The sequence below is a fragment of the Lolium rigidum genome, chromosome 3 (assembly GCF_022539505.1).
Source record: "Lolium rigidum isolate FL_2022 chromosome 3, APGP_CSIRO_Lrig_0.1, whole genome shotgun sequence".
NCBI lineage: Eukaryota > Viridiplantae > Streptophyta > Magnoliopsida > Poales > Poaceae > Lolium > Lolium rigidum.
In genome coordinates this window covers 149,292,584-149,312,693 of record NC_061510.1, presented here as the reverse complement: position 1 = coordinate 149,312,693, position 20,110 = coordinate 149,292,584, and the positions used below count along the sequence as shown (strand labels likewise).

The 20,110-nt window shown below is 44.8% G+C and overlaps 1 protein-coding gene across 1 annotated transcript; it reads right to left on the bottom strand.

Moving 5' to 3' along the window:
- Positions 1–5,448: 5,448 nt before the first annotated feature.
- LOC124695655 (BTB/POZ domain-containing protein At1g55760-like) lies at positions 5,449–7,689 on the bottom strand. The gene is made up of 3 exons (XM_047228481.1): positions 7,653–7,689; positions 7,090–7,193; positions 5,449–6,204 (listed from the first exon to the last, which is right to left on the bottom strand). Exon 3 carries the CDS (start codon positions 6,172–6,174, stop codon positions 5,449–5,451), a length of 726 nt encoding a protein of 241 aa, XP_047084437.1. The 5' UTR covers positions 6,175–6,204; positions 7,090–7,193; positions 7,653–7,689.
- Positions 7,690–20,110: the final 12,421 nt, after the last annotated feature.

Here is a 20,110-nt window from a genome sequence, read left to right as displayed (position 1 = left end):
TAGCAATCCTTTTATTAATTCCTCCTAGGATTTTATCAAGTTTATCAGTATTATCAAGTAATATTTCCAATTTAGTTTCAACGCTACAATTTTTCTCTATGGTTTCCAATTTTTTCATAACATCCTCAAGGGAGGTTTCACTTTTATTTTCATTAACAGGTGGTGTTCCAAATAAACTCTCAATAACGCAGCTAGCTTCTAAAGCGGGAGCACCTAGGAAGTTACCTCCCGCGAGACAATCAAGAACATACCTATTCCAGCTAGAGATACCAACATAAAAATTCCTGAGTAGAATAGTAGTGGAGTGTTTCTTAGTGCACCTATTATGGGCATCACTAATTCTATACCAAGCATCTTTTAAACATTCTCCCCCTTGTTGCTTAAATGAACGAACTTCATCTTCGCGATTACTCATTTTAGCGATAGTAAATAAAGCAAACTAGATAAAGTAAATGCAAGTAAACTAATTTTTTTGTGTTTTTGATATAGCAAACAAGACAGTAAATAAAGTAAAACTAGCAACTAATTTTTTTTGTGTTTTGATATAATGCAGCAAACAAAGTAGTAAATAAAATAAAGCAAGACAAAAACAAAGTAAAGAGATTGAGAAGTGGAGACTCCCCTTGCAGCGTGTCTTGATCTCCCCGGCAACGGCGCCGTAAAAGAGCTTGATGGCGTGTATTTCACACGTTCGTTGGGCAACCCCAAGAGGAAGGTATGATGCGCACAGCAGCAAGTTTTCCCTCGGAAAGAAACCAAGGTTTATCGAACTAGGAGGAGCCAAGAAGCACGTTGAAGGTTGATGGCGGCGGGATGTAGTGCGGCGCAACACCGGAGATTCCGGCGCCAACGTGGAACCCGCACAACACAACCAAAGTACTTTGCCCCAACGAAACGAGTGAGGTTGTCAATCTCACCGGCTTGCTGTAACAAAGGATTAACCGTATTGTGTGGAAGATGATTGTTTGCGAGAGAAAATAGTAAAACAAGTATTGCAGCAGATTTGTATTTCAAGTATTAAAGAATGGACCGGGGTCCACAGTTCACTAGAGGTGTCTCTCCCATAAGATAAAAGCATGTTGGGTGAACAAATTACAGTCGGGCAATTGACAAATAGAGAGGGCATAACAATGCACATACATGACATGATAAGTATAGTGAGATTTAATTGGGCATTACGACAAAGTACATAGACCGCCATCCAACCGCATCTATGCCTAAAAAGTCCACCTTCAGAGTTATCATCCGAACCCCTCCAGTATTAAGTTGCTAACAACAGTACAATTGCATTAAGTATGGTGCGTAATGTAATCAACAACTACATCCTTGGACATAGCGCCAATGTTTTATCCCTAGTGGCAACAAGACAACACAACCTTAGAACTTTCGTCACATCGTCCTGGTGTCAATGCAGGCATGAACCCACTATCGAGCATAAGTACTCCCTCTTGGAGTTAAAAGTAAAAACTTGGCCGAGCCTCTACTAGAAACGGAGAGCATGCAAGATCATAAACAACACATGTATAATAACTTGATAATTAACATGACATAGTATTCTCTATCCATCGGATCCCGACAAACACAACATATAGAATTACAGATAGATGATCTTGATCATGTTAGGCAGCTCACAAGATCCAACAATGAAGCACAATGAGGAGAAGACAACCATCTAGCTACTGCTATGGACCCATAGTCCAGGGGTAGACTACTCACTCATCACTCCGGAGACGACCATGGCGGTGTAGAGTCCTCCGGGAGATGAATCCCCTCTCCGGCAGGGTGCCGGAGGCGATCTCCTGGATCCCCCGAGATGGGATCGGCGGCGACGGCGTCTCGCAAGGTTTTCCGTATCGTGGCTCTCGGTACCGGGGGTTTCGTCACGGAGGCTTTAAGTAGGCGGAAGGGCAAGTCAAGAGGCGGCACGGGGGCCCACACCATAGGCCGGCGCGGCCGGGGGTGGGGCCGCGCCGCCCTAGGGTTTGGCCACCCCGTGGCCCCTCTTCGTCTCGTCTTCGGACTTCCGGAAGCTTCGTGGAAAAATAGGCCCCTGGGCTTTGATTTCGTCCAATTCCGAGAATATTTCGTTACTAGGATTTCTGAAACCAAAAACAGCAGAAAACAAGCAATCGGCACTTCGGCATCTTGTTAATAGGTTAGTTCCAGAAAATGCACAAATATGACATAAAGTGTGCATAAAACATGTAGGTATCATCAATAATATGGCATAGAACATAAGAAATTATCGATACGTCGGAGACGTATCAGCCGCCGCCATCGCGAAGACAAGTTTTGGGGGACAAAATCTCTGTTCCGGCACGCCGTCGGGACAGGGAATTTCCCCCGAAGTCATCTCCATCGACACCACCGCCATCTTCATCGCCGTTGCTGTCTCCCATGATGAGGAGGGAGTAGTTCTCCCCCGAGGCTGAGGGCTCTACCGGTAGCTATGTGGTTCATCTCTCTCTCCCATGGTGTGATCTTTATGTGATCATGAGCTTTGTATCACTATTAATCTATGTGCTACTCTAGTGATGTTATTAAAGTAGTCTATTCCTCTTCCATGATGTAAAGGTGACAGTGTGTGCATCATGTAGTACTTGGCGTAGGTTATGATTGTAATCTCTTGCAGATTATGAAGTTAACTATTACTATGACAGTATTGATGCGATCTATTCCCCCTTTCATAGCTATTGGTGACAGTGTGTATGCTATCTTAGTACTTGGTCTAAATTGCAACGGTCTATTATGCACTCTAGAGGTTACTTTAATATGAATTCCGGACGTTGTGGAGCTTGTTTACTCCGGCTTGAGGTGTGCTTTTATAGCCCTACACAATGAATGGTGTTTGTTATCCAACAAGAGAGTGTTTGAAAGTAGCACAAGTGAAGAGAAGTTATTTATATATGTGATCATTGTTGAGAGTGTTCACTAGTGAAAGTATGATCCCTAGGCCTTGTTTCTAAGCATTGAAACACCATTTCCAACAAGTTCTGCTACATGTTTGCTTGCTGCCATTTTTATTTTAGATTGCAATTACTACTTACAATCATCCATATTACTTGTATTTCACTATCTCTTCGCCGAACTAATGCACCTATACATCTGACATGTGTATTAGGTGTGTTGGGGACACAAGAGACTTCTTGTATCTTAATTGTAGGGTTGCTTGAGAGGGATATCTTTGACCTCTGCCTCCCCGAGTTCGATAAACTTTGGGTGATTCACTTGAGGGAAACTTGCTGCTGTTCTACAAACCTCTGCTCTTGGAGGCCCAACACTGTCTACAGGAATAGAATCGTCCGTAGACATCAATTGACACTTGGGATCTTGTTTCTCCCCCTTCTGGTCTTCGTCCTATCACGTGTAAGTGGGTCTATAAAATTAAGACTCGCTCTGATGGATCTCTTGAGCGCTATAAAGCACGTCTTGTGGCTCGTGGCTTTCAGCAGGAGCACGACCGTGACTATGATGAGACTTTTGCCCCTGTGGTTCATATAACCACTATGCGTACCTTTCTTGCTGTTGCTTCTGTTCAACGCTGGTATGTGTCCTAGCTTGATGTTCAGAACGCTTTTCTTAATGGCGAGTTGAGGGAGGAGGTTTACATGCAGCCTCCTCCTGGGTATTCTGTTCCCGATGGGATGGTTTGTCGTCTTCGACGTTCTCTCTATGGTCTCAAACAGGCCCCTCGTGCCTGGTTTGAGCGCTTCGCCTCTGTGGTGACTGCTGCTGGTTTCTCTCCTAGTCTTCATGATCCAACACTTTTCGTTCGCACTTCTCCTCGTGGACGCACTCTTCTTCTTCTCTATGTTGATGATATGATCATTACTGGTGATGATCCTGAGTATATTGCCTTTGTCAAGGCTCGTCTTCGAGATCAGTTTCTTATGACTGATCTTGGTCCTCTTCGCTATTTTCTTGGCATTGAGGTTTACTCCAGTTCTGATGGCTTTTCTATCTCTCAGGAAAAGTACATTCAGGATCTTCTTGCTCGTGCTGCTCTTGGGGATGAGCGCACGGTTGATACTCCTATGGAGCTTAATGTTAAGCTTCGTCCTACTGATGGTGATCCTCTTCCTGATCCCACCCGTTATCGCCATCTTGTTGGGAGTCTTGTTTATCTTGCTACCACTCGTCCTGATATTTCTTATCATGTGCATATTCTGAGTCAGTTTGTCTCAGCTCCTACCACTGTTCACTACAGTCATCTCCTCCGTGTTCTTCGTTATCTTCGTGGCACGATCACTCGTCGCCTTTTCTTTCCCCGTTCCAGCTCTCTCCAGCTCCAGTGCTACTCGGATGCTACGTGGGCGAGTGATCCTACGGATCGTCGTTCACTTTCTGCTTACTGTGTGTTTCTTGGTGGTTCGCTTGTTGCTTGGAAGACGAAGAAACAAGTAGCAGTTTCCCGTTCGAGTGTTGAGGCTGAGTTGCGGGCTATGGCTTTGTTGATTGCTGAGGTAACCTGGTTACGGTGGTTGCTTGCAGATTTTGGGGTCTCTGTTACGACACCCACTCCGCTTTTGTCTGACAATACATGTGCTATCAGTATTGCACGTGATCCGGTCAAGCATGAGCTGACCAAGCATATTGGTGTTGATGCTTTATATACACGTGCTCAGGTGCAGGATGAGGTTGTTGCGGTTCATTATGTGCCTTCAGATTTGCAGTTGACGGATTTCTTTACAAAGGCACATACTCGAGCGTACCATGACTTCTTACTCTCCAAACTCAGTGTTATGGATCCACCATGAGTTTGACGGCGGGTGTTAGATAATATATCTGTATATTGTAGTTTTCCCATATGTTAGGGGGCTTCCTGCATATTTGCACCTGTACATGTACTATATATTGTGGCCTTTGGCCCCTGGTAATACAAGCATATTGCCCTAACACGAACCACGGTGGAGCTATTTGATAAAGATTTAATTGTCTCTTGTTACCTTCACTTAGATGTACATGCAAGTTATTCTTGATCCAAAGCAAAGTGTAATAAAAAACAATTGTTGGTATTGAGTTATGAACAAAGAAATAGTGAATAAAGCGAGTAGAGAAAAGAAACATAGTAAGCAATGCAAAGTACTTTAAATTGCAATAAGTTCAAAGAGTACACTTAGTTGCACTAACATGCATCCCGCATAACAATCACTAGTCCCCCTTATAGCAAGCAGCCCGAGTATACTAGACAAATATGCAACACTTATTTTGAAACGTAGGAAGCACTAGATTTGATTATCCACCACATTTCGGCAAGACTCCTACCCTAGTCCGCTCTATTTTATTTTTCTTGCAAACTTCCATCAAAATCATTTATCTCCAATATTGTGACAAGAACTGTGGCCATGGTTAATTAGTGCAAGTGTAAATATTTTTTGCGGGAGCATGTGACAAATTTGGCATGAAACAAGCATGGCCAAGGCATGGTCAGTTTACCCAAACAAGTGGTCAGCCACTTGTTAATTTAAGCTTCTTGAGTCGAGTGCTCTTTCGAAGGAGAGCTGGCCTGTCTGGCTCGGGATTGGACGCAGATGATCCAGCAGTTGGAGGTGGTGCTGGGCTCGACGTTGACGCCGCCACGCTGCTGGTCGTGGGCGGAAACATTCTGCCCCGGAAAACTGCGATCTTTTCCTTGATTTCACCAACGAGCTCCTGGTCCCCAGACTTGACGAACTCATCAAAATCTTCTGGAATCTCATACATCTTCCCGAAATCCACGAGCAGCTTCACGCATGTCTTCTTGAGCACCGACAGCCCGTAGGTGTGGGCCAACTGCAGCCTCTCGAGCAGGTTCTCTGTGCAGACATCGTCCGGCAGGCTCTTCTTGCACGCCTTCATCAGGTCGCCGACACCGTACTTGTCGCCGGCGGCGAGGAGCTCGCACTTGTGGGCGAGAAACTCCTCCTCGGACACGTCGCCGTAGAGGTAGCCGATGAAGGCCCGGCAAGTGTCGATGGACATGTCGGAAATGTCCACCGTGGAGAGTTGCTTCTCCCTGAGATCGTGCGAGAACATGCTCAGGAACACCGGTGACCGTGCTGCCAGGACGGCGCGGTGAGCCCTGATGCTACCGTCCACGGCATTGACGGTGATGTCTGTGAGGATGCCTTCTTGCAGCATACGCGCGAGACCAGACTGGGCCTCCGTGGAGGTTCTCCATAATGGTCTGGACATGGAGAGCCAAAAAGGTTGCACTCTGCCATACTGTAATAGAAAAAAATACACATTGTTACAACTTACAACAAGTAGCGGTGATGACATTTTTGTTTTGCATCATACACGGCGAGGGAAACACATACTCGACCGGGTTGTATATCCTAACCAAGTGCGCTATGAAATGGCAAATGGTTTATCCGTCCATATTATTTTTCTCGAAACAAAAGCAAAGACTTTGCCTTATGTCATTAATTAAAAAGAACGTACAAATAAGACTCATAAGGTCGATAAATTACAAAACCAGTACTTACTCTTGCGTCCTGATGGAACTCAAGTGTTTTGCCCGGGAGATGGCTGGTTTGCAGCCTTAACTCTAATCTTTCTTATGATGGCGGCTGGAATCCGTTGTTCCTATTTCACAAAACTCAAGGGCTGTGCTCATTCTAAATTGTTGCGTGACTCAATCAATCTCTAAATTGCGTGAATTCCTCCTAAAGGCCACACTATATTCCAAATAACAGTGCCTATCTTCATTATTCTATCTTTCCTTTTTTTAGATTTCTATTGTTGGCATTAAGCTTTATAGTCTCTTGCACGGGAACCGACAAAGTTGTTCATTTCTAGTCTCTTGACTGATATACAAAAGTTCTGATCGCTCAACTTTTTACTAGATAGTATCTCAAATGTGAGAACCGTCTACACTAATGCAGTATGGGTGATAGTGTGGTGCTCTTTTCAGCCATTTTGGTGACTTTTGAGTTTTGACACTTGAGAAGCCAATAAAGTATGCCATATATAGAAGTTGACAGAACAACCTCGACTTTTGTAATGGTGTGAGGGATTAGGGACCAGAGGCTTTATAAGTTTGCAAACCTTCCATCATCTTATAAACAAAAGGAGGGAAAGATTAAAGGAGAACACCAGTTCAAATACCGTTTTAATGTTGACGAACTCGACCTCAACCAAGAATCGTGTAGAAGTGCATGCATCCTTCACTGTCCATGTTTGATCATGATCATAAGACACGTCATGCACTCCTGCATATGGGGTTTACTTGTCAGCAACTCTGCGAAGTATATCAGAGATAAGTACGTCAATAAATACGGAAACACTTCATATTACCACCATATGGGTTTATGTTGTATGTACTCTCTCCGGTTGAAAATAATTGCCTAAAAATGGATGTATCTACACACTAAAACATATCTAGATATATCCACTTTTGGGCAATTAATTTGAAGGCACACATGCATGTGGAGAAGTACTCCTATACGATATGATAACAACAATAATGGTAGCGATATGCATGATAAACAAGGTTTGAGATTCTAGAACTCCCAACAAGTATTAACATATCTTGGGTAAACTTCACAAAGACATGTAGTCCCTCCGGTTTAAAATATTTGCCTAAAAAAAAATATAAATATTTGCTTACAAATATTTATTGTTAGGCAATTATTTTAAACTGAAGGAAGTAGTATATTATGAAATTTTACCTGGAAAGTTAATAACAACGACCGGATGATTTTTTGGAAAACATATAACTTTCAAGGAAACGGAAGCGGCGACATGTGTGCCATCTGGCTGGGACAGACAGAGCGTCACGTGAGTATGCTTCTGGCTTCCATCCGCTTGGAGCACCGACAGTTGCCTTCAGAATTCAGATATATATTGAGAAACCATGTCATTATTTCAAAATACGGTGATACAAAAACAAATACTAGTGTAGCATCTTTTGTCGAAAACAAGGTTTGAGTCCTTGAATGGAGTATAACTATACCTAGTTATCCAATCAAAAGTGTTTCCGCCAAAGGAATTTGCTCAAGACAACATCTACAGACAAAAATAGAAGCAAAGAAGAGCGGTGGCAATACCATATCCACTTCCCCATTGTAAAGTGATCGGATATGAAATACGGAATATTGGCTCCGACATCGAATTGCACAAATCTTCCTTCGATTTCAACGTTCTTCCTTGAGGCGGAGCTTGACATCTCTCGGAAATCAGAATACGAAATCTTTTGTTGGCAGATACTAAGAGGCGGCGTGCTGTTGAGCGAACCGTAGAACGGGGAAAGTAGATTTCGATGAGGGAGGAGGAAGTAGGGGGGAACTCCTGTGTGCTCGGATATATGCTTCATGGACCGTGTGATGTGCGGTTAACACGCTCTAGATGAGAGAATTTCACGGCGGAGTTTGGGATGGATTTGAACTGTAAAACTTTTTTTTCGCGAAGAGATAAAGATAGGTTCTCGCCACGTTATGTGGACGTTAATTGTTGCCTTACAAATGCTGATCGATGGCATTAATTTGGCAAGACTCCTAACCGTAGTCCCCTTGGAATGCTGTATTCATTCTTCAACACTAGTTCTTTTTTTCCAATGAGCACTAAGTAAGTAAGTTGAACCGTACTATAAGATTATCTTCAGCGGGCCAACCCATCTCATCCTGCCGTGTTCGAAATGATCCGCACGGATAAATGGACCTCTTGCGCACGCTCCAGTGACGTCTCCCAAACGTTCACGACAACCCATCCGCCACCAAACTAGGGGAACTGATGCGGACGTTGCGCGAACAACATGCGTGTCCTCCCACGTGTGCCAGGGACCCGCGTGGAAGCGAATATCCACGCCATCAAAGCCGCCGCTGACCACTGCCTGCCGCCCAAGCTTTTGCGCCTGCATTGATGCCAAAGGTGCTAGGACAATGCGCGTGCATTGATGGCCATGGCTACTTTAGCTGGCCCGTATCCACTGCCACTCATCCCCCATCGCATTGCCTGACAGAAGTCAACACCCAGCAATGAAGATGGCGAACTGGTTCAAGAAGACCGCCAACAACGCCGAGGCGGGCTCGTCTACCGGTTGCCACGCCGGAACCCCGCGCGTCCTAGGAATCTGTCGTTACCGCCATGGGCGGTAGATTTCGTTGGGCCTAAAGCCGATGCCGCACCAGTGGTCCAGCAGCCTCCACAACAACAGGGCCGCAACAGGCGCTACGTGCCCTTGCACGAGTACCAGCCACGGTGGGCGGAGGCCGATCCCTGCCGGCACCGCGACATCTCGCTGACGCTCAGGTGGCATTTGAACAAGGGGAGGATCCCCGTGCCACCATCGCCAACACAGGGACATACACTCCAGGTACATACACTCTAGGACGAGATGCGCAGCCGCATTCGCCAGCTTCCGCATGCGCTATGGTACGACCACGCGTACCATCACAAAGATTTCTGGCACGAGTTCCTCACATGGGAGCACGAGGTGCGGTGGGCAATCTGCGAGAAGTGTGATTTCAAACCGGGCGAGAACTACGATGCCCTCGACGCCGCCAGCAAGGAGGAAGACGAAGGCGGGGACGACAACGAGGAGATGGAGGACGTGGCGTCTCCAACAACTGTCAAGCTGGTGGCGCTCGTCCCCCACGGCCGCCGCTTTGGTGCAGTCCAGGGCCGACGAGGACGCCAAGTGGTCCTGGCCAGGCTGGACGAGATCGTCCAGCTCACGTCCTTGGTGGCGGAGCACATGGCGTCTCTGCCACCGCCAGCACCTCTTCCGCCGCACACGCTCCCCAGACCGCACACACGTCTCCCGCCACCCTGCCGCAGTACGAGCATCCGTCGCAGTACGTGCTGCAGCCGCCGGAGGTCCCAACTTGGGCGCAATAACTGTGGGCACCTCCGCCGTTAGTCGACCTCCTCTCCGACGATGAAGAAGACGCTAGAGCTCGAAACTAGGGTTTATGTTTTTTTCTATGTAAATTATGTTTGAATGAATTAAATTTCTATTGAATTTGCACGCACTTTTTAAACTTTATTTTTGTACGTTCAGCGGGCCAAATGGTCAGCATGGACCAAACGAGCTGCGCCGTTATGCGTGCTGCCTAGTAGACCGAATAGACACCACCAAACTACCCGCGGGCCGACCCAAACAGCCCGAATAGGTCACCGTTTTGAGTCACCTCGCTGGAGATGTCCTAAGACCAGCCACTACGTGGACCTGGATCAAAGCAAATGGTGGCAGATATAGACGTCGACTCATTGCCGTTGCTATGTAGGTTCGCCTTTTTTGGACCCAACCTGGAACATGCACAGCCATTTTTATCTCTTCTATGAAGTCTATGTCTCATCCTTCTCACTGTATGACACAATTTGCTCCATGAGCCGAACCAACATATTGGCTCCCTTTTTGTGTCAAAAGGCATGAGTCGATGCCGTACTATGTTGCAACATGGCTCATAGGAAGCTACTAGGAAGTTTACGGCGCGGCGCACGACCGTGCCCGTGTTGTCTATAGTGCGGTATTCTTTTTTAAAAACGGTGTTTTTAGGTTTAAGAATGCGGGATTCTTTTCCAAAAAAATAGCTGAAGAAATATCTATAACTCGATCGCGCCCTTGGTACCTAGATCTTTGGTTACAATTTTATAGAAGTAATACAATATCTGGGTTACTAAAGTACGCGGAAGTGCCAGTGAAATAGGCGGCGGATGGTGGATTGCTTTTGTTTCTAGATCGTTGGTTAAAATATTGTAGAAATAAATAATATTTGGGTTGCTGAAACACCGCAGAAGTGTCGGTGATATAGACGATGGACGGTGAAGTGCTTTTATTTCTAGATTGTTGGTTAAAATGTTGTAGAAATAAAACAATATTTGGGTTGCTGAAGCACCGCAGAAGTGTCGGTGATATAGACGGAGGATGGTGGAGTGCTTTTGTTTCTAGATCTTTGGTTAAAATGTTGTAGAAATAAAACAATATTTGGGTTTGTTTTAGGTGTTGCTACAAAAAAAAGTGGTAATATTTCTCCGTGCGGAAAAGGCAACGGGTGATGGAGTAAATCTATCTTTCTAAATTTATCGCAAAAGAAGGTCATCCAAGGTATGGTGAAGTGGCTGATTAGTTTGAAGATTAACGGTAAGAACACACGGAACATTTCACCACATGTGAGTTACTTGAAAGCAAAAAAAATTAATACAAACAAACCAATGGAACTCTAGATATTGGATTGATTTAAAGGAGGCCTTCATGGGTTTTTTTTTTTGAGGGAGGGGGAAGGGGAGGGGGGGGGGGGGGTTTGCGAACGAAGTGAAAATGTAATGTAATGGTGCCATTCTGGAGAAATGGGTACAGACGGGATGGATCAGATTTCATTCAGCTACCATCTAGAATAATACTACTTTCACTACTAGGAAAAGGCCTATACATAGAATTTCCACTGCCGGTGCACCAGCAAATCCCTGCGCTGGTGGCAATTGGTGCCAGCGCACCCAAGTGTCGCCGCGCCGGCGATGAATACCTACTGCCGGCGCACATGCCAGAATCACGCGCCGGCGATAAATCCTGGCCGTGGCTCGGCCGATTCGGGCTAGGCCCAGAAATTACTGCCGGCGCACCAGGCCAGGGGCGCGCCGGCGGTAATTTACTATTGCCGGCGCGCCCCTGGCCTGGTGCGCCGACAGTAATTTCTGGGCCTAGCCCGCACCAGATATAACCGAGTGGGCTAAATACTGCCGGCGCACCCACACCCTGATGCGCCGGCAATAACCTGGGCACTTATTTTTCCACACCAACCCGGCCACACACCCCACTATTCCTCCACGCAACTCCTCCCATACTACCCGACCCTTCTCTCAACCCTTCCACTTTCTACCCCATTTGACCAATTTGACCAAAGAAAATAATATTTTTTGAGCAAATCTTCCCTTCCAACATGCATCTCCCACATCCCTATGTAGATCTAGATCTATCTATCCCGCATTAACCGATCTAGATCTAGATCTAGAAAGTCGGAATCCATACGTCATGGTCGCGGTGTGACGTCTCGATCTCGTGGACTAACATATAAACCAAATAGGTGATTAATGAATAAATTGAGGAATGAAATCGTCGTATATTAGAAATTTGACGCAAAAAGCTCGTGTGTGGCATATATGTTGTGTTTGTGCTTGTGTGTTGGCGTTGAAAATGAGTTGCCAACATTGGGCCGAAAGGTTGATTCGTTAAGTTTCCGTTTCGGCACATTTCTGGCGCTCCTATGTCCTACCGTGTAGGAAGGTCATGCCGAAATTTTCCGTGAAAACTACCGACGGATGCATATGGTTTTTCCTAATCAATTATATATCTTGCCGTGCAGGCGATAATGGTTATCAAGATGAGGAAAAGCGTCGTGATGAGATATCTGAAACACGCGATTGCCGGCATGTATGAAAATAACCTCACGAAGGTATTGTGTCCGTGTAAAAAATGCAAACTAGGGAAATGGTTTGACCCCTATTCAGGTAAATTGCAGGGGCACCCTCTCACTAATGGTTTCATGCATGGACACACTCAATGGATGAGTGATGATGACGCGGAGGTCAATGGGGCGACGGCAGCAGGTGGTAATGGCCGGCAAGAAGGAGGGCATCATGATATTGATGACGATGATGAGTTTGTCGCACAGGACGATGCAGATCAGTATCATGATGAACAAAATGTTGAAGACGCGGACAATAACATTGACGACGACGAAGAGGTGCCGCTAGCTTCAGTCGTGCGGGACCTTCATCTTCAAGATCTGCTTCTCGAAAATACAAAAGGCGCCAAGCAGAAATCAAAGCTTGAGAAACTGGAGACTGACTCGAATACTCTGTTGTACGACTCATGTCACGGGTTGAAGGAGTCCCACTTGAGAGTAGCGTTCGATGTGCTGCAGATGAAGGCAAAACACGGATGGACGGACACAAGCGTCGACGACATTCTGGAATACTTGAAAGATATCCTTCCTGTCGGGAACACGTGTCCCGGTAGTCTAGTCGAGGCCAAGAGAATCACGTGCCCTCTCGACTTACCCCACGAAAAATATCACGCATGCATCAACAAATGTATCATTTATCGCAAGGAGCACGTGGACAAGACCAAATGTCCGTTGTGTGACGCTGAACGGTACAAGAAAGGAAAGAAGAAAGCTCCTCGGAAAGTTGTGTGGTACTTCCCGCTCGCCCCCGGCTGCAACGGTTCTATGCGGACCGCAAGGAAGCAAAGCTCATGCGCTGGCACGCTGAAAGAAAGGAGGCAGTGCTGAATGATGTAGAGCGGATTGAACACCCAGTGCTGACACACCCTTCGGATGCAAGACAGTGGAAAGCATTAGACAATAAATTCGGAAGTTTCGGGGCCGATCCCAGAAACATCAGGTTGGGTGCGAGCACGGACGGATTCAATCCGTTCGGAAACCAAAGCAGCACACATAGCACATGGCTCGTGTTTGTATGGATCTGCAACCTCCCACCCTGGTTGTGCGTGAAGAGGAAGTACATACAGATGAGTATGCTAATTCAAGGGAAAACACAGCCAGGAAACGATATCAACATGTATCTCGAACTATGAAAGGAGGAGCTTGAAACGTTGTGGGCGGAGGAAGGGGTAGATACATGGGACGCTGTTGAGGAAGAATATTTCCCTTTGAGAGCCGCGTTGATCACGACGGTGCAGGACTACCTTGGATACGGTTATATTTCGTGCCAGGTATGCCATGGACACAAGGCATGTGTCAGGTGCATGGAAGAGACGGTGTTTTTGCAGCTTGGTAAGGATCCCGGCTCTTTGAAAACCGTTTACATGGGGCATCGAAGGTGGCTGATGGCGTGTAACTCACACGTTCGTTGGGAACCCCAAGAGGAAGGTATGATGCGCACAGCAGCAAGTTTTCCCTCATAAAGAAACCAAGGTTTATCGAACCAGGAGGAGCCAAGAAGCACGTTGAAGGTTGATGGCGGCGGGATGTAGTGCGGCGCAACACCGGAGATTCCGGCGCCAACGTGGAACCTGCACAACACAACCAAAGTACTTTGCCCCAACGAAACGAGTGAGGTTGTCAATCTCACCGGCTTGTTGTAACAAAGGATTAGATGTATAGTGTGGATGATGATTGTTTGCGAGAAAACAGTAGAACAAGTATTGCGAGTAGATTGTATTCGATGTAAAAGAATGGACCGGGGTCCACAGTTCACTAGAGGTGTCTCTCCCATAAGATAGCATGTTGGGTGAACAAATTACGAGTCGGGCAATTGACAAATAAAGAGAGCATGACAATGCACATACATGATATGATGAATATTGTGAGATTTAATTGGGCATTACGACAAAGTACATAGACCGCTATCCAAGCATGCATCTATGCCTAAAAAGTCCACCTTCGAGGTTATCATCCGAACTCCTTCCGGTATTAAGTTGCAAAACAACGAGACAATTGCATTAAGTATGGTGCGTAGTGTAATCAATAACTACATCCTCGGACATAGCATCAATGCTTTATCCCTAGTGGCAACGAGTACATCCATAACCTTAGAGGTTTCGTCACTCCCCCAGATTCACGGAGACATGAACCCACTATCGAGCATAAATACTCCCTCTTGGAGTTAAGGGCAAAAACTTGGCCAGAGCCTCTACTAATAACGGAGAGCATGCAAGATCATAAACAACACATAGGTAATAGATTGATAATCAACATAACATAGTATTCTCTATCCATCGGATCCCGACAAACACAACATATAGAATTACGGATAGATGATCTTGATCATGTTAGGCAGCTCACAAGATCCGACAATGAAGCACATGAGGAGAAGACAACCATCTAGCTACTGCTATGGACCCATAGTCCAGGGGTGAACTACTCACTCATCACTCCGGAGGCGACCATGGCGGTGAAGAGTCCTCCGGGAGATGAATCCCCTCTCCGGCAGGGTGCCGGAGGTGATCTCCAGAATCCCCCGAGATGGGATTGGAGGCGGCGGCGTCTCGCAAGGTTTTCCGTATCGTGGCTCTCGGTACTCGGGGGTTTCGCGACGAAGGCTTTAAGTAGGCGGAAGGGCAACGCGGGGGCCACACGAGGGCCCCACACACCGGGCCGCGCGGCCAAGGGCCGGGCCGCGCCGCCCTGTTGTGTCGGCGCCTCGTGGCCCCACTTCCTTTCCCCCTCGGTCTTCCGGAAGCTTCGTGCAAAAATAGGACCCCGGGCGTTGATTTCGTCCAATTCCGAGAATATTTCCTTTGTAGGATTTCTGAAACCAAAAACAGCAGAAAACAGAATCGGCTATTCGGCATCTCGTTAATAGGTTAGTGCCGGAAAATGCATAAATACGACATATAATGTGTATAAAACATGTAGATATCATCAATAATGTGGCATGGAACATAAGAAATTATCGATACGTCGGAGACGTATCAGCATCCCCAAGCTTAGTTCTCGCTCGTCCCGAGCGAGTAAACGATAACAAAGATAATTTCTGGAGTGACATGCCATCATAACCTTGATCCTACTATTGTAAGCATATGTAATGAATGCAGCGATCAAAACAATGGTAATGACATGAGTAAACAACTGAATCATAAAGCAAAGACTTTTCATGAATAGCACTTCAAGACAAGCATAAATAAGTCTTGCATAAGAGTTAACTCATAAAGCAATAAATCAAAGTAAAGGTATTGAAGCAACACAAAGGAAGATTAAGTTTCAGCGGTTGCTTTCAACTTGTAACATGTGTATCTCATGGATATTGTCAACATAGAGAAATATAACAAGTGCAATATGCAAGTATGTAGGAATCAATGCACAGTTCACACAAGTGTTTGCTTCTTGAGGTGGAGAGAAATAGGTGAACTGACTCAACATAAAAGGTAAAAGAATGGTCCTTCAAAGAGGAAAGCATCGATTGCTTTATTTGTGCTAGAGCTTTTATTTTGAAAACAAGAAACAATTTTGTAAACGGTAGTAATATAGCATATGTATCATGTAAATTATATCTTACAAGTTGCAAGCCTCATGCATAGTATAATAATAGTGCCCGCACCTTGTCCTAATTAGCTTGGACTACCGGGATCATCGCAATACACATGTTTTAACCAAGTGTCACAAAGGGGTACCTCCATGCCGCATGTACAAAGGTCTAAGGAGAAAGCTCGCATTTTGGATTTCTCGCTTTTGATTATTCTCAACTTAGACATCCATACCGGGACAACATGGACAACGAGATAATGGACTCCTCTTTAATGCATAAGCATGTAGCAACAATTAGTGTTCTCATATGAGATTGAGGATATATGTCCAAAACTGAAACTTCCACCATGATTCATGGCTTTAGTTAGCGGCCCAATGTTCTTCTCTAACAATATGCATGCTCTAACCATTAAAGTGGTAGATCTCTCTTACTTCAGACAAGACGGACATGCATAGCAACTCACATGATATTCAACAAAGAGTAGTTGATGGCGTCCCCAGAAGCATGGTTATCGCACAATAAGCAACTTTTAATAAGAGATAAAGTGCATAAGTACATATTCAATACCACAATAGTTTTTAAGCTATTTGTCCGATGAGCTATATATTGTAAAGGTGAAGAATGGAAATTTTAAAGGTAGCACTCAAGCAATTTACTTTGGAATGGCGGAGAAATACCATGTAGTAGGTAGGTATGGTGGACACAAATGGCATAGTGGTTGGCTCAAGGATTTTGGATGCATGAGAAGTATTCCCTCTCGATACAAGGTTTAGGCTAGCAAGGTTATTTGAAACAAACACAAGGATGAACCGGTGCAGCAAAACTCACATAAAAGACATATTGTAAACATTATAAGACTCTACACCGTCTTCCTTGTTGTTCAAAACTCAATACTAGAAATTATCTAGACTTTAGAGAGACCAAATATGCAAACCAAATTTAGCAAGCTATAGGTGTTTCTTCATTAGTGGGTGCAAAGTATATGATGCAAGAGCTTAAACATGAGCACAACAATTGCCAAGTATCAAATTATTCAAGACATTTTAGAATTACTACATGTAGCATTTCCCGATTCCAACCATATAACAATTTAACGAAGAAGATTCAACCTTCGCCATGAATACTATGAGTAAAGCCTAAGGACATATTTGTCCATATGCAACAGCGGAGCGTGTCTCTCTCCCACACAATGAATGCTAGGATCCATTTTATTCAAACAAAACAAAAACAAAAACAAACCGACGCTCCAAGCAAAGTACATAAAATGTGATGGAATAAAAATATAGTTTCAGGGGAGGAACCTGGTAATGTTGTCGATGAAGAAGGGGATGCCTTGGGCATCCCCAAGCTTAGACGCTTGAGACTTCTTAGAATATGCAGGGCTGAACCACCGGGGCATCCCCAAGCTTAGAGCTTTCACTCTCCTTGATCATATTGTATCATTTCCCTCTCTTGATCCTTGAAAACTTCCTCCACACCAAACTCGAAACAACTCATTAGAGGGTTAGTGCACAATAAAAATTAACATGTTCAGAGGTGACATAATCATTTTTAACACTTCTGGACATTGCATAAAGCTACTTGGACATTAATGGATCAAAGAAATTCATCCAACATAGCAAAAGAGGCAATGCGAAATAAAAGGCAGAATCTGTCAAAACAGAACAGTCCGTAAAGATGGATTTTATTGAGGCACCATACTTGCTCAAATGAAAATGCCCAAATTGAATGAAAGTTGCGTACATATCTGAGGATCACGCACGTAAATTGGCATATTTTTCTGAGCTACCTACAGAGAGGCAGGTCGAAATTCGTGACAGCAAAGAAATCTGTTACTGTGCAGTAATCCAAATCTAGTATGAACCTTACTATCAACGACTTTACTTGGCACAACAATGCACAAAACTAAGATAAGGAGAGGTTGCTACAGTAGTAAACAACTTCCAAGACTCAAATATAAAACAAAAATACTGTAGTAAAAACATGGGTTGTCTCCCATAAGCGCTTTTCTTTAACGCCTTTCAGCTAGGCACAGAAAGTGTATATCAAGTGTTATCGAGAGGTGATGCATCTTCAGCGGGGTTTGGAGTTTTCTCAACCATGCATAGTATATTGGATACATAAGTTTCAGCGGCTCGCTTTTCATTAGTCTTGGGCTTGCTACTCTCATCAAACAAATTTTCAGGAACAAGCCAAGCATAGTTATTTTCTAGCGCTTCATTCATCGCTAGGAGCTTACATGGTATTGGTGCTTTGATCTCCCCACCATCATTAATATTATTAGTGTACCTTACTCTCTCCATGTCCATCTTTTCAAGGATACTAACAAAATTGGTATAAGAACCAATCATCTTATATTTAATAAAGACCTTTCTAGCCTCTCTTGCTATACCACCAAATTCTCTAAGAAGGGTTTCTAAAACAAAATCTTTCTTTTCCCCTTCTTCCATATCACCGAGTGTAAGAAACATGTGTTGGATTATAGGATTGAGATTAACAAATTTAGTTTCCAACATGCGAACTAAAGCAGCAGCAACAATTTCATAAGTAGGAGCAAGTTCTACCAAGTGTCTATCTTCAAAATCTTCAACGGTACTAACATGATTGAAAAATTCTTCATATTATTTCTCCCAATTATAGACCCACGTCCTACCAGTATGTCTTTAAGAATAAACTTAGGAGGAAACATGATGAAGCAAGTAAAGTAAATGCAAGTAACTAAATTTTTTTGTGTTTTTGATATAGAGTGCAAGACAGTAAATAAAGTAAAGCTAGCAACTAATTTTTTTGTGTTTTGATATAATGCAGCAAACAAGTAACTAAATAAAATAAAGCAAGACAAAAACAAAGTAAAGAGATTGGATTGTGGAGACTCCCCTTGCAGCGTGTCTTGATCTCCCCGGCAACAGCGCCAGAAAAAGAGCTTGATGGCGTGTAACTCACACGTTCGTTGGGAACCCCAAGAGGAAGGTATGATGCGCACAGCAGCAAGTTTTCCCTCAGAAAGAAACCAAGGTTTATCGAACCGGGAGGAGCCAAGAAGCACGTTGAAGGTTGATGGCGGCGGGATGTAGTGCGGCGCAACACCGGAGATTCCGGCGCCAACGTGGAACCTGCACAACACAACCAAAGTACTTTGCCCCAACGAAACGAGTGAGGTTGTCAATCTCACCGGCTTGCTGTAACAAAGGATTAGATGTATAGTGTGGATGATGATTGTTTGCAGAAAACAGTAGAACAAGTATTGCAGTAGATTGTATTCGATGTAAAAGAATGGACCGGGGTCCACAGTTCACTAGAGGTGTCTCTCTCATAAGATAGCATGTTGGGTGAACAAATTACAGTCGGGCAATTGACAAATAAAGAGAGCATGACAATGCACATACATGATATGATGAATATTTTGAGATTTAATTGGGCATTACGACAAAGTACATAGACCGCTATCCAGCATGCATCTATGCCTAAAAAGTCCACCTTCAGGTTATCATCCGAACCCCTTCCAGTATTAAGTTGCAAAACAACAGACAATTGCATTAAGTATGGTGCGTAATGTAATCAATAACTACATCCTCGGACATAGCATCAATGTTTTATCCCTAGTGGCAACAGTACATCCATAACCTTAGAGGTTTCTGTCACTCCCCCAGATTCACGGAGACATGAACCCACTATCGAGCATAAATACTCCCTCTTGGAGTTAAGAGCAAAAACTTGGCCAGAGCCTCTACTACTAATGGAGAGCATGCAAGATCATAAACAACACATAGGTAATAGATTGATAATCAACATAACATAGTATTCTCTATCCATCGAATCCCGACAAACACAACATATAGAATTACAGATAGATGATCTTATCATGTTAGGCAGCTCACAAGATCCGACAATGAAGCACATGAGGAGAAGACAACCATCTAGCTACTGCTATGGACCCATAGTCCAGGGGTGAACTACTCACTCATCACTCCGGAGGCGACCATGGCGGTGAAGAGTCCTCCGGGAGATGAATCCCCTCTCCGGCAGGGTGCCGGAGGTGATCTCCGAGAATCCCCCGAGATGGGATTGGCGGCGGCGGCGTCTCAGTAAGGTTTTCCGTATCATGGCTCTCGGTACTGGGGGTTTCGCGACGAAGGCTTTAAGTAGGCGGAAGGGCAACGCGGGGGGCCACACAAGGGCCCCACACACCAGGGCCGCG